Here is a 21,844-nt window from a genome sequence, read left to right as displayed (position 1 = left end):
TGCAGATGCCTGGAAGTGAATGCAGATGCGAATACGAAATCGCACAATGCTTCGCTCACCTTAGTGATGATATTTATGATGTCCCCCTCTTTGATCGTCAGCTCATCTTCATTTTGTGCTTCGTATGGAAAGAGGACTTTACACTGCTCCCGCCCTGACAGCCAGTCAAAAGGAGTCAAGTCAGTTTAATAGAACAAAACCACCGAAAAAGTCAGAAACAAGAGGGTTTAGACAAAGAAGGCAAACTGGATTTGACCTACATAAATAGAAGAATGTGTTTTCATTATGCAAGAACGTCATCAACACATCGAGCAAAAAATGTAATTTATAATTGGAAATATAAAAAAGTTCCAAATAATCCCTTATTTGTTTTGTCATTTTTTTTATTAATCATCTTTTAAAGTCTTTTATCCATACGTTTTACAATAAACAATAATAATCCCTATCAGTGATCTAATAATGGACAAACTCATTCACTCTGAAAAAAATAGTTTGTTCTCTTGTATAAACGAACATGCTTGGACAAAAGCCCAAACGAGGAAGCACTTTCAAAACAGTGTAACAACATTAGACACTATGATAATAAGAAACAACGCTTTATTAGAATGAAAGGAAACCTGCAAAAAGTGTAGGAAATGATAGCAAACATGGTTTGTAGTTGACCGAATGGAACACATGAAGGGATCCTGTTTGGTTTGCACATGTATTTGAGATTTTACGAGCCGTTCTCAGCATCATTGTTTAATGTGCAGGAACCAGGGGAATGCTGAGAAAGCTGAGAGACAGTTTACCATTGTGGAAGGGTTTCCTTAAACCCACACTATGATTTTTCTCTTTAAAGTAACCAACAGGTTTTAGTACTGAGTCCTGACCGTCTAATTTATCTAAACTTAATCAAACGGCAAGAGAAAAGGGATCAAATACGAAGGTAAATATAAAAAGGCGGTCGCAGACAGACCTCGAACCCTTGTCTTAGGTCTTGTGATTAAATTATGTGTTATCTTACCTAAGTAAGGCACATTTTGGACTGCTTGTCATTTTGTTACCTGTTAAAAATTTGGCTGCTTGTTTGGGAAACCTTCTGTTTGGTATGCTTTGTTTTAGTCTTTTGTGATGCTTGCTGCTTCTAGCCTGCATGCAGTTAGTGTTTAAGCAAATATTCTTCTTTTAAATAATATCTTCAAAACCTGTAAACCACTAAACCACAATTTTTCACTTCCTGCCACATGAAATAAGGCCAGATGATTGCATTTCGAGCATGCAGAAAAAGGGAAAATTTTGGGGATTTTTTTTCTATCTGGTAACTTAGGGACAGGTTACACATGTAACAACTGTAACATGAAGGTGAGTACACATGTACAGTAATCCATTTCTGAGTCATGTGATTACTGTAATGTGCTACTTTGGAACATGTTACATGCAACTCTGCTCCTTTAGCAGGCTTCTGTTCTTCTTCATGGTTGAAATCGTTGTTAAAGGGGTTTCCCTTTGTTAAAATATGACGAATAAGGATTCCTGACCAAACACCAGAATGTGATGAGCTGAAAGTGACTTGTGCGTCGATTTGTCATTAGCACAGTGTTTTTGCTAGATTCGCCTACACGACACTTAAGATGCAACTTCTCACCTTTGGTTTTGCTGTCAGGCTCCGTCTTCATGCTTTCAACTGCACCGCTCGCTGCTTTCCCGTCGCTGGCCTGAGTGAGGGAAGAGATGTTGGAACATCTTAAGTTTCAGACTCTTTCACATTCTCATCTATGTTTTAACATACTTTTTTGTTAGGCACTTCCTGGTTTGAGTCATCATGTTTTCATCTTTTATTTATCAATTTGTACTGTGCAAAAGCCTCCTGCTAGCTCCCATTTCTTTAACAGGTGTAGCAATATTTACTGCAACATGCTAATATTAATGAAAATACAGGATTTAAGAAAAAATGTACAATTCTAACGAATTTGAAAGACAATATTTAGTATGACCAGCTTTGTACTTCAACACAGCCTAAACTGTCTTAGGCAAATGTTCTTTAATTTCTTTAAGTTGTCTTCAGGAATAGTTCTCCGGGCTTCTTTAACCTCCTAGGACCTGGCGTCCACATATGTGGACATCACATTTTGGGTTATTTAACGTGCATGGTAGCACGGTGGTTAGCACTGTTGCTGCACAGCAAGAAGGCCCTGAGTTCAATTCCACCATCAAGCCTTCTTGTCTTTCTGTGTGGAGTTTGCATGTTCTCCCCATGTTTGCGTGGGTTCCCTCCGGGTACTCTGGTTTCCTCCCACCGTCTGAAGACATGCAGCTTGTGGGGATAGGTTAATTGGATAATCCAAATTGCCACTAGGTGTGAGTGCGAATGGTTGTCTGTCCCTGTGTGTTGGCCCTGCGACAGACTGGCAACCTGTCCAGGGTGTACCCCGCCTCTCGCCCTATGACAGCTGGGATAGGCTCCAGCGCCCCCCGTGACCCTGAAAAGGATAAGCAAATGGATGGATGGAAAGCCCAAAATACTCAATTTTGCTCTACATGAGCCTGATATCCACTTACGAGGACATTATACTGCTACAATTCTATCAGAATTTTAAACGAATATCCTCATATGTGGATCTTATTTTTCTTAAAAAGAAAAATAAGGTTAAAAAAAAAAATCTGGTAATTCTTTGTTTTTGCATTCATCGGGCCCCAATATGCCCGAATATCAAAGAGAAATTAGAAATGCATGCTGTGGAAGAGTTCGGGTCTTAGGAAGTTAAGGACATTCAAAGCTCTTTGGGTGTTGGCTGCTTCTTGTTCTGTTCTCTGTCGATCACACACTGCTTCATTAATGTTGATGTCCTGGCTCTGGAGAGGGCCAGTCCATAACTAATGGTACTCCACTGTTTGGTTTTCTATCCAGGTATGTTTTTACTTGATCTGCAGTATGTTTGTGATCATTGTCATGCTGAAAAACGCAACTACTGTCAATCAGATAATATCCAGACGGTAATGCCTGGCAGATTAAAAGCTGCTGGTTCTCTCTGTGTTCAGCCACAAACCATGCCAAAGCTTCCACTTTTATTTCCGAGATGGGTGTTTTACCTTTTCCCTGACCTCCACTGTACATACCGATGACAATTTAATTTGGATTCATCCCTCCATCGGACCTGTTGCCACTGATTGTCAGCCCAGTTCTTGTGTAATCTGGCATACCTCAGCCTTTTGTCCTTATTTCCCTTCCATAAGAAAGCCTTCTTGATAGAAACCCTTCAAATGAGACATTTTCTGATGGGTTTTCAGTGAACAGTAGATGAATCATTTGAAGGGCCGGATGTATTATTAAGTCCTGTGTGCTAGCTCTGGCGTTACAAGATTTTTTTCTGTTTCTTAAGGACATGACTTTTGAAATACTGTTCATCTGCTGCAGATAGTCCTTAGTCATCACTTGTCCACTTTCCTAAGTTTCTTTTAAGGATATACTTTTAAGGACACAGCTTGTGAGACATACCACATTTCTTGCTAATATTTCTTTGAGAATCACCTTTTTGGTGAAAAACCAGTCAGACTCTTATCTTTGGCATTCTTCACAGAGTCAACTAAATAAATGGGAACAAATTGTGTTTTTGTGCCAGGCTGCTAGTAACAAAAATAGCCCAAAAATACAGTTTAAAATTGGTTCTTTGCTAAGTTGTCTGTTATGTGTCAATACAACACTGGTTCATCCCTTGAGTTAAGTGTTTTGTTTATGCATGAATGATTCATAGATCAGTGTTAAGTGTCTTAATAAACAAAACAAAGATCGCTCTGAAAATGGCCTGGTATAAGTACTGAAAATGCGCTAAGAGGCAGCCAATGTCCAAAGAAACACCACTTTAAGCTGGGCATACAGTCATACGCTGAACTGCCGTGCTGCTCCGTCTTTTTTACCAACATTTATGTGTTTGCGTGTGCGCAGTGTGAGAGGCTGCGTTGACACCCTCACGACGGCCGACAGGATTTCAAACAGGTTTGATCAGGAGCTGATCGTGAGGTGTTAATCGCTTCTCGTTACCCCACGTATACTACACAATGCACGCCACACGATGAAGGCGAATCACCAAAATGGTCGCACGACTGAAAAATCAGTCTCAAAATAAGCCACAAATCGCACAGTGTAAGCCCAGCATTAGAAGAGTTAGAAGAAAACTGGCTCCTTGGAAGCAAAACATAAAGAAATGATGGCTGTCTTGAGGCTTTTCCACAGTATTGTATGTTTGTACCTTTATTTAAATGCAAACATAAATCTATAAATCAAACATTTTGAAGTTTCTTTATAAATAACTTAACATGACTTGACATTTCTGAATCTTCTTCAGGGTCACTCAAATTGGTAGTAAATGAACCACACATAACAGGAAAATAGGAACACTAGCCAAACAAAATGATGGGAGAAAAAAATCAACTGTAAGGGTAAAAAGCAAGACTAACATAGCCGGTACATTTCCAGTCTAAGCAGACAATTAGAGAGGATGAGCTCAGATTCAGCACAAGAACCAACAGGCTGACTTGCTGATCATGTTGAACACGCACACTCTACAGCTACAGTGTTCGGGTGCCATTAAAGCAGCCGTTGTTTCCCAGCTGGAGTGGATCCCTCATTCATGTTTGTGGAACCAGTGGTTGCTCTTCCTCAGGAAAAATACACACACACACACACACACACACACACACACACACACACACACACAAACAGCACTCAGTCTGGGAGAAAACACACACACTGCTTTCTTCTGTTCGGTCGGGAGAAACCAACACCGCCGTGCCACCTCCTCTCCTCTCCAAACCCTCCCCTTTTCTGTCTTCTACCCTCCCTAATGAGACCCATGTGGAGCCACAAGCAAAGAGAGACCATTACAACATGGCAGAGAGGTTTTGTGCGATACTACTCTTCAAACAAGCAGAACTGAAATCATTCATGCCACATATGGTTTCTTACTGCAAAAACATGCGAATAAAACTGCGAACACACAAAAGCACACATGCACATCCAGTCCTGTAGAAGTAGCAGTATGAGAATATTATCGTGACCTTCAACAAATATCAAACCATACCACCTCATACATAGTGTGAACACAATGAATACATGCTGATTGATCCTCACATAACCCTTGAAGCTGCATGCAAGGTGCAGGGTGCTATTTTATCACCTCATTACTGTAAAGCAGATCTTCACCGGCTTGGTATGGTGTGAAAAGACTTTGAAGAGATCTTTGCGAGAGGTGTAAACAGTGTAATGGTTTGTTCAAAAAAAAAAAAACCCATCAGGTGAAACGCCGTCTTTTCAGATCATTCAAAAGATGCCTGTAGGAAAACAAGGTCACGTCTTCTTTACCTCTGCTTGAAAAGTGAAAGTGCACTCTTTCTCCTCAACACCTCTGCAAATTTAAACCCCGTCACTTTTTCTGAGGCTGCAGAGCCTCACCACCACACTGCCCTAGCTGATGGAAACAGTAGGTTATTTTACAGACAACGAGACGGATGCTGAGTGGCTGTCTGCTCACAGCCGCTGCACGACCAAATCAGATGTTAAACCAAAGACACTATTTGCAATTCTCAAACAATGTCCAGGTGTTACATAGATGACTACTAAACTTTCATATTTAAACCCAGGTTCATGACATTTTAGCCTTACCGGGTTGTGTCTGAACAGGTTTTAGAGAAATTTGCTCCATGATCTTAATTTCAAACATGCATTCACCTTGAAATTAGGCTGACGTGAAGGCTTTTAAAACAAATTTAAACAAAAAGGGAACTTTACTGCTGATGTAAATGTTTCAGATTTGAAAACTGATCCTAAACATCGTTTATGTCACAGTGACCACTGAAATGAAGGTGTTCATCTCTTTATTGATTCAGCCATTTGGCTTCAAATTATGTATGTTTTTTTTGGAATAAACTGTACAGAAGCAAGATGCCAAGATGACTGCTGGGTACAGTCAGTCCTATCTGATCTCAGACACCAAGCAGGGTCTGGTTAGTACTGGGAATACTAGCTGCTGTAATTATTTTAATGGCTGTGGTACAGGAGGTAGAACGGGTCATTTACTAATTTGAACGTTGGTGGTTCAATCGCTGGCCGCTCTAGCCTGCATCCTAAAGTATCCTTAGGTGAGATTTTCTTAATGCCTTTATCCGAGTGTGAATGAGACGTGCTGTATGAATTGCCTTAAGTGATCAAGTAGAGTAGAAGAGCGCTATATAAGCACCATTCTATTTACAACTTACTTCTAAAAGTCCTTTTGTGTCACATGAAACAGGCTTTTGAAGTGACTCAACAATGAAAACAAAGTCAACATCACCAACAAGAAGAGGAAGTGGACCTTATAGCTGGGGTTGTGGTTTTAACAAACTTCTAGCCACTTAAGTTAACTTTTTATTTAATCTAAGGAGCAATTCTGTATTTGCTTTCCTGCAGAGAAACACTTACAATTACAGCTGTGCAGCTGCAAAAATTGTAAGCCGACCAGTCAAGTTGCAGTTAACCTGGCCAAAGCTGATGTTTGCACTTTTGGATTTAAAATATCATCATGTCATCATCGTATCCATATCAGATTCAGAGTTCAGAGCCACAAACTATTGATCTACCCAAAAACTAGCCAAATACATTTGATTTGGAGTGTTGCTACATGACAGCAAAAACTGCTTTATTTATCTGTCTCACCATCTCACTAAGAAAAGCTGTGCACAGGAACTGTTTTGGGGGGCTTTTGCTGGCAATTAATTATGTTGTGTCCTCCATTGTTCTACAACTGATTCACTTTTTGGCCAAAACTGATACTTTGGCCCATTCAAATATATTTCAACTGCTCAGTGACTCCAACCAGTGTGTGAGTTGCTTTAGTTTGATGTTACGATGTTATCCTAAACTCACATACATACACTCACTGGCCACTTTGTCAGGTATACTTACTAGTACTGGGCTGGACCCCGTTTTGCCTTCAGAACTGCCTTAATACTTCATCTCATAGATTCAACAAGTGGATGGAAACACTCCTCAGAGAATCACATAGTTGCTCCAGATTGTTGGCAGCACATCCCAAAGGTGCTCTATTGGACTGAGATCTGGTGACTGTGGAGGCCCTATGACCACAGTGACAATGAGTTCACTGTGGTCATAGAAGGATATGATTAGCAAAAGTACTCAAATGGGCTGTGGTGTTTTAAATGATGTTTAGCTGGTACTAAGAGGATCAAATTATGGTAAGGAAATATCCCCCCACACCATTACACCACCAACAGTCTGAACCGTTGATACAAAGCAGGATGGATCCATCCTTTCGTGTTGTTTAGGCTTAGTTCTGACCCTACCAACCAAATGTTGCTGCAGAAATCAAGACTGGTCACATCAGACAACAGTTTTCCAATTTTCTATTGTCCAATTTGGAGAATAAAAAATGGCTTCAATTTCTAGTTCTTGGCTGACAGGAGTGGCACCCGTTGTGGTCTGCTGCTCCTGTAGCCCATCTGCTTCAACATTCAATGTGCACTTCTGCCTTTCCAAGTAGTTTGGACATTCTTCTCTGACACCAACAAGGCATTTTCACCCAGAGGACTGACCCTCACTGCATGTTTTCTCAGACCATTCTCGGTAAACTCTAGAGATGCTAGTTTGGAAGAAACCCATGGGATTCCTAGTTATTTATTAACCATGTCACATTCAAAGTCACTTAAATCACCTTTCTTCCTTATTCTCACGGTCAGTTTGAATTTCAGTAGCTCGTCTTGACCATACTGCATGCTTAAATGCACCAAGTCTCTGCTGTCTCTCTTTCGCATCAGAAGGTTCCCGCTGGTTTCTATTTCACATCCAATGACTTTTTCTCAGGTGACAGTTGATGTCAAGCCTGAGTGACTTTGAGTCACCGCAATGAAAAAAAAAAGAGGAACCGCTGAACAAACACTAAGAAAAGCGTTTCCATTTGCTGCAATGGCAATAATCCAAATTATAAACACCTGCGTTAAACTCGCATGTGGTCACTCTGCATCTGTGCAGCAAGCCACACCACTCAGTCGCAGACACACACACACACGTACAAACAACCGACCGTTCAGTTGAAAAGTTACACGGCCTCGTGTGACTCACCCAGATGGATACTCCTGACGCTTCCTCTGGAGCCTCATTACTGAGTGAGGAGACGAGTCTCACCATGAAGCAGCATAACAGCCTCCCACTAACAGGGCAGGCTGACAAACATCCTTCACTTGCGCACACACACACACACACACACACACACACACACACACACACACACACAGTCTGCTGCTAAATAGGAGGCTTTGATGACCAGTGTGCTGGTTTTAATGACCGTTTGACGCTCTTTAAACACACCTTCATCGACATAGTTAATGTTCTTTATTTCTACCTTCATCCTAATGAACGTTTAAGCAGCATTTCACTTTCAGGCTGTTTGCGTCTGTAATTTTTAGCTGCTGACTGTTCTTGGCGTGCAAGTTAACATTTTCTGTTTCTCTTTAATAAAGACTTTTACATTTCTTGATTGCCAGCATTTTCTTACTAATACTGCCATTAAAGTTCACTTTAATTACCAGCCCTGTTCACCAAGATTGACTGTTTAGACATCTCACTTTTAAAATGTTTTAAAATTTACAATAAATTGACAGACAAACCCAAGACCATACCCTTCAATGGAAACTATTAAGCCAAAAAAAGTTGGGTGACGTTACCTTGGCTTTCAGTTCAAAAAGCTGTCTACAAACTGGACTATTTTATGTCCAGTTTTAAATATTTGTGGTTTAAAACAGGAGCCAAAATAAAAAATCATATTTTTCCCCCGTTTTGGTATCCCAAACACTTCTTTAGCATAAAACACACATAAAACCATCATCTTTTAGGCTGCTTTGTTGGTGAACTAGCCCTTTAAGTCTATATCCATAACCCTTCCATTGTCATCCCAACATGTCAAGCATCAATTTTGTAGCATTTAATACCCCAGAAATGTCTTCTTGGTGGCCGTTATCTCTTTTTCTGTGTTTCCCTGAGAAATATTTACAAAACTCGCTGACAACAGTGTGAAAAGCAAAAACACACATTGCTTAAAACTCCTGCCTCACCTGGCCTTATGTTGTTATGCTGTTTAATTTCCAATGAAGAAGAGAAGAATTTGCAGAAGATAAAATTAAAATGAATAAGGAGGGCACAGCCCTCTCCTTACCCTCCAAAAATACGCCGACAAATCCCGTCCCTACCGTCTTTTTCTGTGTCTCCAGTTAAACTCGGACGAGGCTTTGCTACATCAGCTCACGCAGCGGGAGAATAGACGTGAATATGTAGACGTCAGTGAAAAGCTGTATCAACTCCCTTCCCCTCTCCTGCTCTCTCTGTCTGCCCTGCTGCGCTCTCACTTCTGCTTTGCTTGTCAATTCCCTACAGGATGTGTGTGTGCATGTGTGTGTGTGTGTGCATGTGTGTTAACATAAAACCACTTCCTGTGCTGTAAAACTGAAGCTGAGGAAGGGGCGGCCCAAAGGCTGTGACTTCCTTGCTGTTGATGATAATTTTTTAAAAAGTCTATAAAATAGAGTGTATAAAGCAGAATGTGTATACTTGTATTACTTGCATTGTGGGGACCTGTTTACTAAATTGCCTTATGGGGACAAAACAGACCCCATAGTGCTAGTCATCTAATTTTAGACTGATTACTTGGTTTATTGTTACTGTGTATCTCCAGGAAGTGAACATAAGTGACACAAACACAGCTGGGTGTGTGTGACTCACCTTGTCCACCTCCGAGTCCACGTCCATTGAGCGAGGCCTGAGCTTGATGGGCTGGTCTTTAAAGATATTACCAAAGCCAAACCCTCTGAGCTGACCCTAGGGGGTTTAAAGAGGTATAATGAAAAACAGCATTATCTTTTAAAGGAGCAGTCCAACCAAAATCATAAATAGGAAAGAAAAACAACAACAGCTCCCTTTGTGCTCATGCATTGACCCTGTAAAGTTTCATTTCTCCATCTATGACTCAGAATGTACTAAGAGTTACCACCCCTGCATCATAATCCTCGTCTGTTATGTCTGTCTGTATGCTTCCTCTGTTCCAGACATTTCTGTTGACAAAATAAGGCCAGGTGCTAGGAACACTAGATCGGTTTGTGCTGCTGACTGATGTTATACCTTAATATGACCTTACATGAAGCTCATATTAATTCAATTGCAGTGTCTCCGTGTGGTATAAACCACAGAGAGTGAACAACATTTGGAATGTTTCCAGCTTTTCATGGGATCCTTTTCTTTTTTTGTGATTATTGTTCTGACTGTAACTTGAGTTGAGTAGTTTACCACTTTGCTTTGAACATGATACAGTTTTTTTAGTGTTTAAATTACCAGAAAGTTGCTACTTATTCCAATCTTTACCCTTCTTTTATATTTCCCTTGAGCCATAGTTAATATACTGAAATAAAAAAATGGGAAGAAGATAAATTCATTCACTAAAAATTAGCTTGAGATATAATTTATGTTTAATTAAAATGGTCGTTATTAATTTTAACTCAACCTACAAATTTAGGGACAAACTAGCTGTGGAGTGCTAATAATTAGCTTTATGCACTAACCAACCAAATCACTATAACCATCCTATATTATTTAGATGCTTCTCATGCCGACCAGCAGTCTCTGAGCAGTCAGAGGATGCACATAGGATTATGGGAAGTACAGATTTTGTCATGCAGTCTTTGTAAAGATTCAGAATCTGCCCTTTGTATTCCCCTGACCCCCAAAGACAGCAGGCTTTGAAAAAAAAATGTGACCGTCCTGCCTACTTTTAATTTCATGGCTGACTTTATAGAGGAGGTCACCCCCCCAAGGAAGCTTGTAGTGTGATGAGGTAGCACTCAATACACAAGTATTTGACTGATTACCTTCTTGGGAGGGATTTCTGACCCTGTTTCTGACCGACTGTCCCCACCGTCGCTTTCACTGCTTGGGCTGTCCTTATCTACATACACACAAATAATGCACAACACATCTTAGTTTGTTGCAGCAATGCAAAAAGGGCTGATTTCATGAAATAATTAAAAGATTTGAAAACAAACAAATAAATCTTGTAATCAGAAGCAGTGATGGATTTTTTAAATATAGATATGTCCCCACCCTCTGATTAGCTGTAACTCACTTGTGCGTCCACTGCGGTTCTCCTCCTGTGAGTCCAAAGAGGGCGTCTCTGAATCAGTGAGGATCTCTTTGGTGAAGTTGGAGGGAAACATTCCAGTCTTCCCATTAAGAACTCCCTCCCACCAGCCCTCCTCTACCTGAACATACACAGTTACACAACATGGACAACATGCACACGTTTATACACTCAGATATACATAGATTTACTCCTTTAAATATAATTAGTAGAAAAAAAACAATGTTCTTTAAAAACAAGAAAGCCTAAAAAAAGCTTTTTCTGAAATATAGGGCAGCGTTGTGGTGATCACCAAAGAGTAAATAATTAATATATAAAGAAAACATGAGAATTTCAACATCTTAATTATTTAAAAGAATATAAATATATAAATGTACACGTTTAAAAGTAAAATTTAATTTTTTTAAAATATTTTTTTAAAAATACATACTATTTAAATTTATTATTTTATTTTATCTAATTTTTCTTTCTTGTTGTACATTTGATGAAATAAAACTTCAGTTTCTTGTATTTTCTTCCTGCATTTCATTTTTTAACATGGCAATTTAAAAATTTGACTTCACTTGAGTAGATATATTTTGCTAAATTTTCTTACTCTTTTTCAAAAGGGACGGGGGGGGGGGGGGGGGCACACACAATTTCTTTCTTTCAGTTGTTAAACTGTGAAGAAATGGCTACCAAGTACTCTTAAATGTCTAATTCAGGGTGGAAGCCTGGAGCTTTCCTTGATGTCTTATGGCAAATGTTTGGCTACAGTATAAAAAGGTTGCCGCACTCATTACCCATTATTATAACTGGGAAGCTCATTCTTCTGAGAACGCCCGAAAGCTCCAGAACTGCTATGTGGACCTTAATGTGAGATTGTCGTCTATAACCTAAAATGTTATTTTTATGCTATTTTGCATCCTTTTTTCTGGTTTTACATTGTAGGCTCATAATGTAGTTCTCACCTCTGCTATGATCTCAATCACATCTCCTATTTTCAGCTCCAGTTCATCTTCGTGTTGAGGAACGTAGCTAAACGCAGCCTTACATCTTCGTTTACGGATCTGGTCTCCTGCACAGCACGTGTCCACACACACACCACAACCACATAAACAGAAAGAGAACACATACACACACACAGTTTATATGTAGACATATCTAAGACTTACATGTAACATAATGAGCTCACACACTTATCTGTAATCAGTGCTTTACAGAGTCTAAGCAGGTGTTACAGACTGATTAAAAGCCATCATGGCTGAAGCCTTTGATGGCGACCTTTGACCTTTTAGCTAGAGGGCAGCCTAACCATTACTGACACCAAGCACTTCATACTGGCCTTGCAGTTGTTTGCCTTACACTCATTACCCTGCTCATTACTCTTGACTCATCCTACAGCAGCTGGGGCATTAAGACATGACCCGGCACCTTCTCTTTTGTCCACAAGGTGTCAGTCTTCTTCACCTTATATTTCAATGTGTAGCATGTGTAGTATTTACAGAGGCTGGTTCAATAGATAGTGATTATAAAGGAGAGATGTGGAATTCAAGAAAAACAAGAGGAGCATATTAATCGAATGTGTACAACCATGTATTAAACTTAATACCGGTTCTTGGAGTAACGCCAATTGTTAACCTGAAAAAAAGCTGCTATTTGTATCACACTCCTCCTTGATAGGACGAAAACACCCATACTGAAATTGTGTGGTCGTGCTGTGTATGCAATTATGTTTATGCTTCAAATCTTCTTCTTCTCCTTCCCTCGTTGTCTTGTTGCAGTTGTTTGGCAACTTTTTAAGATATTTTATCTCTCTTTGTCTCTACTTTGTCATTTTTAAGCTGTTTTGACTCAGCGTGAGTTTGAGATTCTTTTTTTGCTCATACTGTTTTCTTGTGGTCATTTCTTACAATAGCGTCCTTTAGTTTTTGGTTATCGCCATTATCACTGTGGTTTTTGTGTGATGCTTACTCTTACTTCCCGTCTTATTTTTAAGAATTACATAATTCTTTAAAATAAGACGGGAAGTAAGAGTATCCATGTGTATCCCTGCTGTCTTACTTCCCCTCTTTGTTATTTTCTTACACTCAGTATTGCCAGCTTCAATCTCATTAGCTTCACTTGTGTTCACTTAGTTTTCTGTATTTACAGCCCTCCTGATCTCCTTGTTGTTTGTTAGTTTGTTGAGTTTATCCACCACCTTCCTTGCCTGTCTGTGTGTCTTCTGTCAGCTTTCTCGTGCCTGGAGAAATTGCCTGAATTTGGAACGTTCAGGAATTTGGAATTTGAATTTTTCCCTGACACCTGGCCTTGTTTGGAATTCTGTTTGGATAATCCTGCTTGTGCACACCAGCGCCTTTTGTTCATTCGTTCATGTAATTCTGTGAAAACGTTTACCTGCCTCCCTTTATCCTGCATCTCTATCTTATGAATGGAACTCCAGAGCATAACAATTTCTGAATGCATGTTTTATTTTTCCTTTGCCATAAATTTGCTCCTTTTGTCTAATTTGCAAGTCACTAAAAATTTAATTGATTGCCAAACAAAGTCATCCGTCCATGACACTAATAGGCTAATTACCTATCCAGTGACTCCAATATAGATGCACACATACTACCCTGGAGCATATAGTGACTGTCTAGTATGTGTATACATGCTCAGCAGTGCTTGACCCAAATCCTTCCTCACATTAACAGGATCTATATTTAGGCCTGAAGCCTTAAAGCTACTGAATGACCACAGTGTATGAATGTAGGAGACAGAGCCGAGTACCTTTCCTGCCTGGTCGTACGGTGGAGTCCAGCACGGGGCTAGCACTGCCGTTGGCGAGGTCAGTTCTGATTGTGCTCACCTGTCCTCCATCCCTCTTCCCCTCCTTCTTTATCTCCTATAGAGAGAGGAGCACAGGTTAGAGAAATGTAGGTTACAGAGACATATACGATAAAAATAAGACCAGCCAGGATTTAATAAATGATAGTATTAAAGCATCTTTGTCTAAATGCCAGCTTTAATAAAAAAACAGAATTACAGATTTTCACAGCCAAAACAGAAAAAACAAAAAGCAATCCCATTTGTCAACAGTAATTTTGCTTAATATGATGCAACCTAGTCTGGCTCAAGTAGAAACGCTTGTGATTCAGTGTAAATATCAAATTTATTATAGATTTGTGTTTTTACGTATTCCAGACTGTCGCTTCACTCAAACGGAAAGACAAACAGCTTAAACAGACCGTGATGTCATGTACAGTCACTTGGGCATTTGCTAGGGATAAATTATGGGATGAAACATCGTCACGAGACACGATTTACCGCTGTGGTGCTCAACACAAAAATGTGATTTTTGAACAAGTCTTAAAGTTTAGAAACAAAAAATACCGAACAAACACACTCTTTCTTTCTTTTTTTTTTACACATAACTTGTAGATGCTTCATGGTTTCTTGTTGCTAAGTTGTATTTATTGTTTATTGTTGACTTTCATTTGTTCACTAGTATTCTATGCTTTCACTGCCTCAGTCCTCCCCCTTCTTAAGTTCATTCACATCTCTTCATTTCCTGGTTTTAGCTGTTATCTATTTCCTGGTTTACTTTAGTAGTTATTTGTCACTCGCCTCTTGCATTTAGTTTTACTTCCTCCTCTGTCCTGTTGCCCAAATTAGGTTCAGCTGCCGTTACTCTCCTGCACTCAAACCCTTGTGTATAAAGTGCTCTCTTCCCTTCAGTCTTTCTCACAGTGGCTGTGAATCCTCCCTGTGTGTCCCCATGTTTCCTCAGTGCTCTTTGGGATTTAATAAGTTGCCTTTTGGATATCTGTCTCTTTGCTTATGGACTTATGGCAACTGCTTACGGACACCTTGCCTTTTGTTAAATCTATCCACCTTCAGTGTCTGCCTTTTGGGTGCTATATCCTGCAATTTGTGGTACAAGGTTTGCAACTCTTCACTATTCTGCTTTGAACATTGAATGATTAACGTAATGTACTGACAGATGCAGTGTCACAAGAAACTGGAATCTGCCTAAAAGCCATTTAAATATAATACTATGACGCTTTTTCACTTTTTTTCTGTCACGTAGATAGCTCCATAGGCTGACACATTGAAATATTACCAGTTTCATACTAAGGTGAAGGAGACATATTTCTTACTGTGGTAGCATCAAGAAGGGCAGACGGACTGCCAGATCGAATATGTGGTGCGACCTGCTGTGGAGACCCCTTTAGAATAAAAGAGGAGCTAATATATATATATATATATATATATATATATATATATATATATATGCATAATGTCTGTGTGTGTTGCTGTGAGCAGAAGTATCTTAGCTGTCAGTAATCAGGTGACCCTGACTGTGTACCTGTACTTGCGCAGACACAAACAGAACACTACCCCCCCCCCCCCCCCCCCCCGATTTTCTTTCCCTGTCACTTTCACTCTCATAACAAATCACAAGACAGCACGCGAAACTAATCAGATAAGCCGAAGAGAGGCGAGCAGACCTATACGCCGACTGACAAAAAAATCAACAAGCAAGCTGACAAGGAGACGGCAAACGGGGAGATGCAGTAACCACAGCGATCCTGGGAAACTAGACGCAATGGTTCACATCTCCCCACCACATTCATCATGACACTGTTTCATAAGCTTTGGCCTGTGGCGAACGCAGCTCAGCGAAGCAGACTGGCCCGGGTACACTGACTCAGTCCAACCTCTCAGACACAATCTGGATGTGCGTTGCCTGGTTTGCCGTGAAAGCCTTAATGAGCCTCTGAGATCCAAAAATATCAACATGAGAAGATGTTTCCTCGACAACAGCTGAAGCTTATCTGAGGCAAAAAAAAAAGAGACATTTTTGAAATGAAATAGGATGGGGACTGAAAATGGTGGTGAAGATTTCTGTCTTGGTTTTCCAACTATAAAACACTATCTAGCACTCAGCAGAGAAAAGACTCTGGATCCCCATTGCTTAGAGGCCAATTAAAAAGTGGCGTGCGGCTTGTGTGCTTCTCTTTAAACAGGAAGTGGCTAATTAAAAAGTGAAGTACTGAACAAAAACTGTTCTCCAGACAGCAAAAGTTAAATATATATACATATCTATAACTATATATGTATTTATAGTTATAGGAACTCAAGGTGTTTAAATAAAGTTTTCTTTCCATATCAAATATTCACAAATATTTACATTTTTCATGCCTGTAACTTTAATAACCTTTAGTTATTAAACTGAACCTCTTCACTGTGTGCTATTTTGAATTCTTGATTATCCAACTAATATCACGTCCTTCTGTGTTGTACAAACCATCCAAGAAGTTTGTGCTTCAGTGAGGCACCTCTGCAGTTTGAGTACAGTTCAGCTGATAGGTTAGCAAAGCCATCTTTCATCTACGTAACTTTTAAAGCTTCAAAATGTCAAGTCCAAAACTAGTGGGTAGCATCATGGTGGCTAGATTCATCTTTTATACTGTCTATGGTAAGTGCACAGTCAGCTCAACATATTCCTTGAACGTCCATCGACTTGTTTCATATTATTCTTTTATAAAAAAGCAATTCAACTCAGGAGCAGCTGTTAAACCTTAGACTTCCTGCTCTGGTGTCTGTTTCTTATTCAGCTGAACTACAGAGTGAGCACAGCTTTATAATAATGCCCTCAGAGGGCAGAGAAGAAAAAGACATCTTAAATATTTTCTTTCCCTGTGTTTCTTAAATCTTTCTTCCATTTGGCTTTTTCACTTAACTTATCTTTTGTACTTTCTCTTTTCCTAAGCACTTGCAAATGTTCTTCGTGGTACAATACACAACCAATGCACATGCTAAAGCATTAGAGTGGTTATTTTTCTCCCAGTCGTCATAGATCATAGTCAATATAAAACACTAAAACACACAAGTGTCTTAAACCTGCTTTCTGAAAGCCACCAGGTGACGATGGCCGTGTCTACGGGAAAACGCCTTTTTGTTTTGACCTCTGTAAACACTTTCCTGCTGAATTTACATTCTCAATCACTCATTTTTGGCCATAAATGGATGTGGAATAATTATTGTTATTAAAAATTCTCCTTGGCTAAAAGCAAGTTCGTATGTGGTCTCACAGTATCCCTCACTTTTTTGGGGAAATGAAAACACTAATCAAAAAGGGACTTCTAAAATCAATCACTGACATCACACTACCTCCATCCATCTTTTACTGTATATGTAATTTAATCATGTGACTACCAAGACGTCTCCACTAAGTGCATTATTGTCTGGTGACAAGCAGGAGTGTTTTGTTTTTCCCCAAGTTTCACCAAGTGCTTGCAAAGGGGGTTATTTGACTATTGTGGGGTTTTCTCTGTATTATTGTTGGGTCTTTACCTTATAATATAAAGCGCCTTGAGGTGACTGCTGTTGTGATTTTAGTACTATATAAGTAAAAGTGAACTGAATATAGTGCTTTAAACATTTAACCCTTTTGTGATACAATAAATATGGAAAAATGTAGTTCTGAACTTATTTCAGCCCAGCGCTTGCCTTGTTTTTTGATGTCCATCTGAGGGTATTGAATTTTCTATTAAGTTCAACAGCAAACAAATGAGACAGCAGTTCCATGTAGATAAAAGATAGATGGATAGATGGAATTATTGTAGTGATTTATAGTAAACAGTGAAAGATGAATGCAACACCAGTCCATGTATATAGAGAAGACATAGTGTGGCTGTCTTCTAATGACAATTTAATGACCAAATTACTTGTTAATCAATCATTGATAGATCAGTATTTCTTGGTCTGTCCGCCTGAACCTTTTCATCAACATCCGTTTTTGCTGTCATACTCCAACCAAATTTGACCTTGGAGATAACGCTGTGGTTTCCTGGGTAAATTCTTATCAGAGCTTAATTTGGATAATCTATGCAATATAAAAATAAGAAAAGGTTTCCTCATTGCACAAGAGCCATATAAACTGAATGAAATGGCAGTAGTTAGAATCATTTGACTTTACCATAACGGAGAAAGCACCGCGTTATTTATATGCAATGATATTCTATCGTAGATTCAGTTGTTAACATTGCATAATTTGTCAAATCACTCAGCTTAGCGCTGCAAATGGAGCTTTAATTCCATGTGAAGTAGATGTATTTGGATAGAAATAGAAAAGTAGAATTCCTGGCTTCATCAGCTGTGATCATTCAGTCATGATCGCACCTAACTTAACGTCAGCCACTGAGCTAGCAAACCTAGTTAGCAACAACGAAAGTTTGAAGTGAAATAAGAGAATTATGGTGGCTCACTACCAAATTAAAGACACTGGAATACAAAAAAAGTGTTAGTCACAACCAACACATTGCCATTTGTTAAGTAGGCTAATGCAGTGTTAATGTAGACCCACTTAAAAAGATATTGATTCTGCAGGCAGGCGCTGTAGCCTCCTCCTCTGATTTTAAAGATTATGTGTCCTGCAGGAAAAAACAACATCACGCATATTCATTCAGAAACATGCGTACACAGACACGAGTGCCCATAGACTGACTGATGAAAATAAAACACTTAGGCTGGAGACACTGCATAAGCCAACCTACGCAAAAACCCACAGCAGGCATTCTTTAGCCTACAGCTTCTATTTGGTATATATGTGAAAGGAGGGAGAGCAGCTTCTAGCAGCTACTAGCAGCTTCGTGAAATGCTATAAAGGGATTAAACAAAAATAGAAAATGTCTTTTTTTTTAATTCAGGGTCATTGTTTAGATAATCATTATGTTTGGAGATGGAAATCCTGGAAAAAGCTAACTCTCCTGTTTGTCTTTTTTTATGACTCCATTCATGCGCGACTGCAATTTTGTCCTGGGGGATATGGAGGTAACCCAGAGAAAAAGGAAATCCATCTGAAAAGAGGAAGAGAGTGTGATTCATCATATCTGAACAGGAAACACCTGCACAATGTACACTACTGTGTTTGCGGGTGTTAGTTGGTAGTGTTTAAAAGCCTTACGGCAGCTATGTGTTTTACCCTGAAGTGCTTGAATGTTCAACACTGCTGTGTGTGTCCCCTATCACCAGACCTCTGACCTTTTCTCTTCACAGATAATGCAAAACAATGCACTGAAGCAACCGCTGCTTAGTGGGTGTTCAGAACAGTCTGATGTACAGAGGAGGGAGGAATGGGGAAACAGAGCTAGTACTTGTAAAATTATTGTGAAATGAGAAGCAGAAGAGTGGTGCAAAATTATATTTTCCCTTGCTTTATACACTCTGTCCTTATTTCACAACTGTGTCCAGGGGTCAGAATGAAATAGTCACTTCAGAAATATCTGAAACCCCCTTAAGCTTGAGAACACTTTATTGTGCTGAGAATAAAAGTCAAGCGCCTACAATTAGTCCAAAAATGCGGCAGCACGCCTCTTAACCGGCACTAAAAGGCCCTATCCTTGCTAACTTACACTGGCTGTCCGTCAAATATCGCATTGATTTCAAAATCCTTCTGCTCACTTTTAAAATTCTAAATAACCTGGCCCCTAGCTACCGCCCTGATCTCCTTGATCTGTACAACAAAGCGAGCACTAAAATCCTCCAGCCAGCTGCTCCTAATGCAACCAAGGTCTTGTTTAAAAACCAGAGGTGACTGTGCTTTTGCCATTGCCGCCCCTAGACTCTGGAATAATCACCCAGTTGATATCCGTACATCGGAATCAAATCTATCGTTCAAATCACGCTTAAAAACACACCTGTTCAACTTAGCTTTTGAAGCAAATAAGTTAGACTTTCATTCGGCCTGCACTACACCATGTAAGGTCATTTTAATTGTAACTGTACTATTTGTTCCTTGTTCTGCCCGCATTGCGGTTTTGTTGTGAAGCACTTTGATGTACGCTAGTCTTTTAAATGTGCTATAGAAATAAATTTTGACTTGACTTGAAGCATGCCACCTTAGCTGTTGGACAGATGGCCTCACGTTTGACTATATAGAGGATATAAAGGAGTTCATGGTCGACTCAATGACTGGAGGGTTTGCATATCCTGTACCCGTCCACCACTGTGCTTGACAGCTGGTCAAACACACTGAGCATTAATCTGACCCCAAGGTCTGACCTTCGGGTGACACTTCTGCGATGTTCACCCCTGGTAGCATTGTGTTAACACACACTTGAGTTCTCCATAGGTGGTCACCTAGTTGATGAAGCCATTTAAATATAATACTATGACGCTTTTTCACTTTTTTTCTGTCACGTAGATAGCTCCATAGGCTGACACATTGAAATATTACCAGTTTCATACTAAGGTGAAGGAGACATATTTCTTACTGTGGTAGCATCAAGAAGGGGTCTGTGGAGACCCCTTTAGAATAAAAGAGGAGCTATAAGTATATATGTAGTATATATATATATATATATATATATGTAGTATATCATATATACTTATATATATATAAGTATATATGACGAAGCAATAAGGACGTACTTAGTGTTTTACAGGACGGTATTTTCATGTTTTTTCTGACTAAGCAGTAGAGTAATTAGTAATCATGTCATACAATGCTTAAACACATGCAACGTTCATTTTATTAATAAAAGTCTGGGCGTTAATGTCTTGGCTGTCTAAAGTAAATGCTGGAAAGACAAACATTCACTTTGACTCCCAAACCCTTTCATGTCAGATCAGAGCATGTGATACTGATTTTCAATATGTGCCTGTCCAATGAACAGAGGTCACACGGCTACAGCATTTCCCATAAACAGGATGTCCTCCACCTCTGCTAAGAGTCTGTAAGGATGTTGATGATGAGGATATCAACGACTTGTTTTCTTGGAGGGAAAAGGCTGCTGCAAAAAGAAGATAAATCTAAAAATAAAATGCTACTGAGTCATTATTATTAACATCATCTAAAGTATTCAACTCCATTAACAAGTTTCAGAATATAGAGTTGGTTAGCCTGAGCCAAGCCAGACAAAAACATCCAAAGCTGAAAAACGCAAAAATCAGGATTACAGTGAGTTATCTTTCCCGGTTGTTGTCAGCCGCAATGACGCGTGGATACAATTACTTCCTGTCACCACTCTTAAACCTGTGTGTCCACATCCTCCACTTCCTTACACACAGATCTTCACACACACACACACACACACACACATTCCTCCACGTGGCAAAGCTTAGAGTCACTGATTCCCATAACTGCAGTCTTGTGACAGACCAGTTTGGTATTACTGGATTACTCACAGCCTCACTCTGTCACACTCTCTCAAACACACACACACACACACACACACACACAACATCCACGCGAAGCCTCTGGAGGCCCATTGTCCGGCTCTCTGACAGTGAATGCGAGCGCTGACGTTCGGTCAGCACAAATGAAGCCTGACTGCACAGAGAACAGCCTGACAATAGATGCACTTCTTTGCTGAGTCCTGTTACCCTCGGTTTGTAGCACTTTTCTACTTCCTCTGGTGAGACTGTGAGCAAGGTACTTCCTTCTTATTGTCACCATACACTGACTATTTTACACACCAGAAACTTTTTGTGAGAATTTCCTCATTCCTGAATCTAATACCTACAACTGTGTTCGATCTATTCCGATCACCGAGCCAACAAACTCAAAGTAGAAGACCTCGGAGCAGAAGCTGGCTCGCAGGCACATTTTCCACCACAGAAAAAGCAGATGACGCTAGTCTTATAAAAGTTTTCTGACATATATTTGTTGTTCCAGACAGTGAGAATGTCCAAAGCAATATCTTCAGCTGCCTTGTTTC

The 21,844-nt window shown here is 39.7% G+C and overlaps 1 protein-coding gene across 3 annotated transcripts in view; it reads right to left on the bottom strand.

The window, feature by feature from the left end:
• Positions 1-21,844, bottom strand: part of sh3kbp1 (SH3-domain kinase binding protein 1) — a 44,724-nt gene that overhangs the window by 9,761 nt on the left and 13,119 nt on the right. For all 3 annotated transcript variants that reach the window (XM_085172110.1, XM_085172111.1, XM_085172109.1), the window contains exons 3-9: positions 13,908-14,022; positions 12,104-12,210; positions 11,139-11,274; positions 10,885-10,961; positions 9,746-9,841; positions 1,628-1,697; positions 60-154 (exon numbers count right to left, since the gene is read on the bottom strand). In XM_085172110.1, the coding sequence (XP_085028236.1) occupies positions 60-154; positions 1,628-1,697; positions 9,746-9,841; positions 10,885-10,961; positions 11,139-11,274; positions 12,104-12,210; positions 13,908-14,022 (696 nt within the window). The remainder of the gene's footprint in view (positions 1-59; positions 155-1,627; positions 1,698-9,745; positions 9,842-10,884; positions 10,962-11,138; positions 11,275-12,103; positions 12,211-13,907; positions 14,023-21,844) is intronic.

This window comes from Neolamprologus multifasciatus, chromosome 9, assembly GCF_963576455.1.
Source record: "Neolamprologus multifasciatus chromosome 9, fNeoMul1.2, whole genome shotgun sequence".
Taxonomy (NCBI): Eukaryota; Metazoa; Chordata; class Actinopteri; order Cichliformes; family Cichlidae; genus Neolamprologus; species Neolamprologus multifasciatus.
Note: the sequence above shows the minus strand (reverse complement) of the source record. Positions and strands in the feature narration are given on the sequence as shown.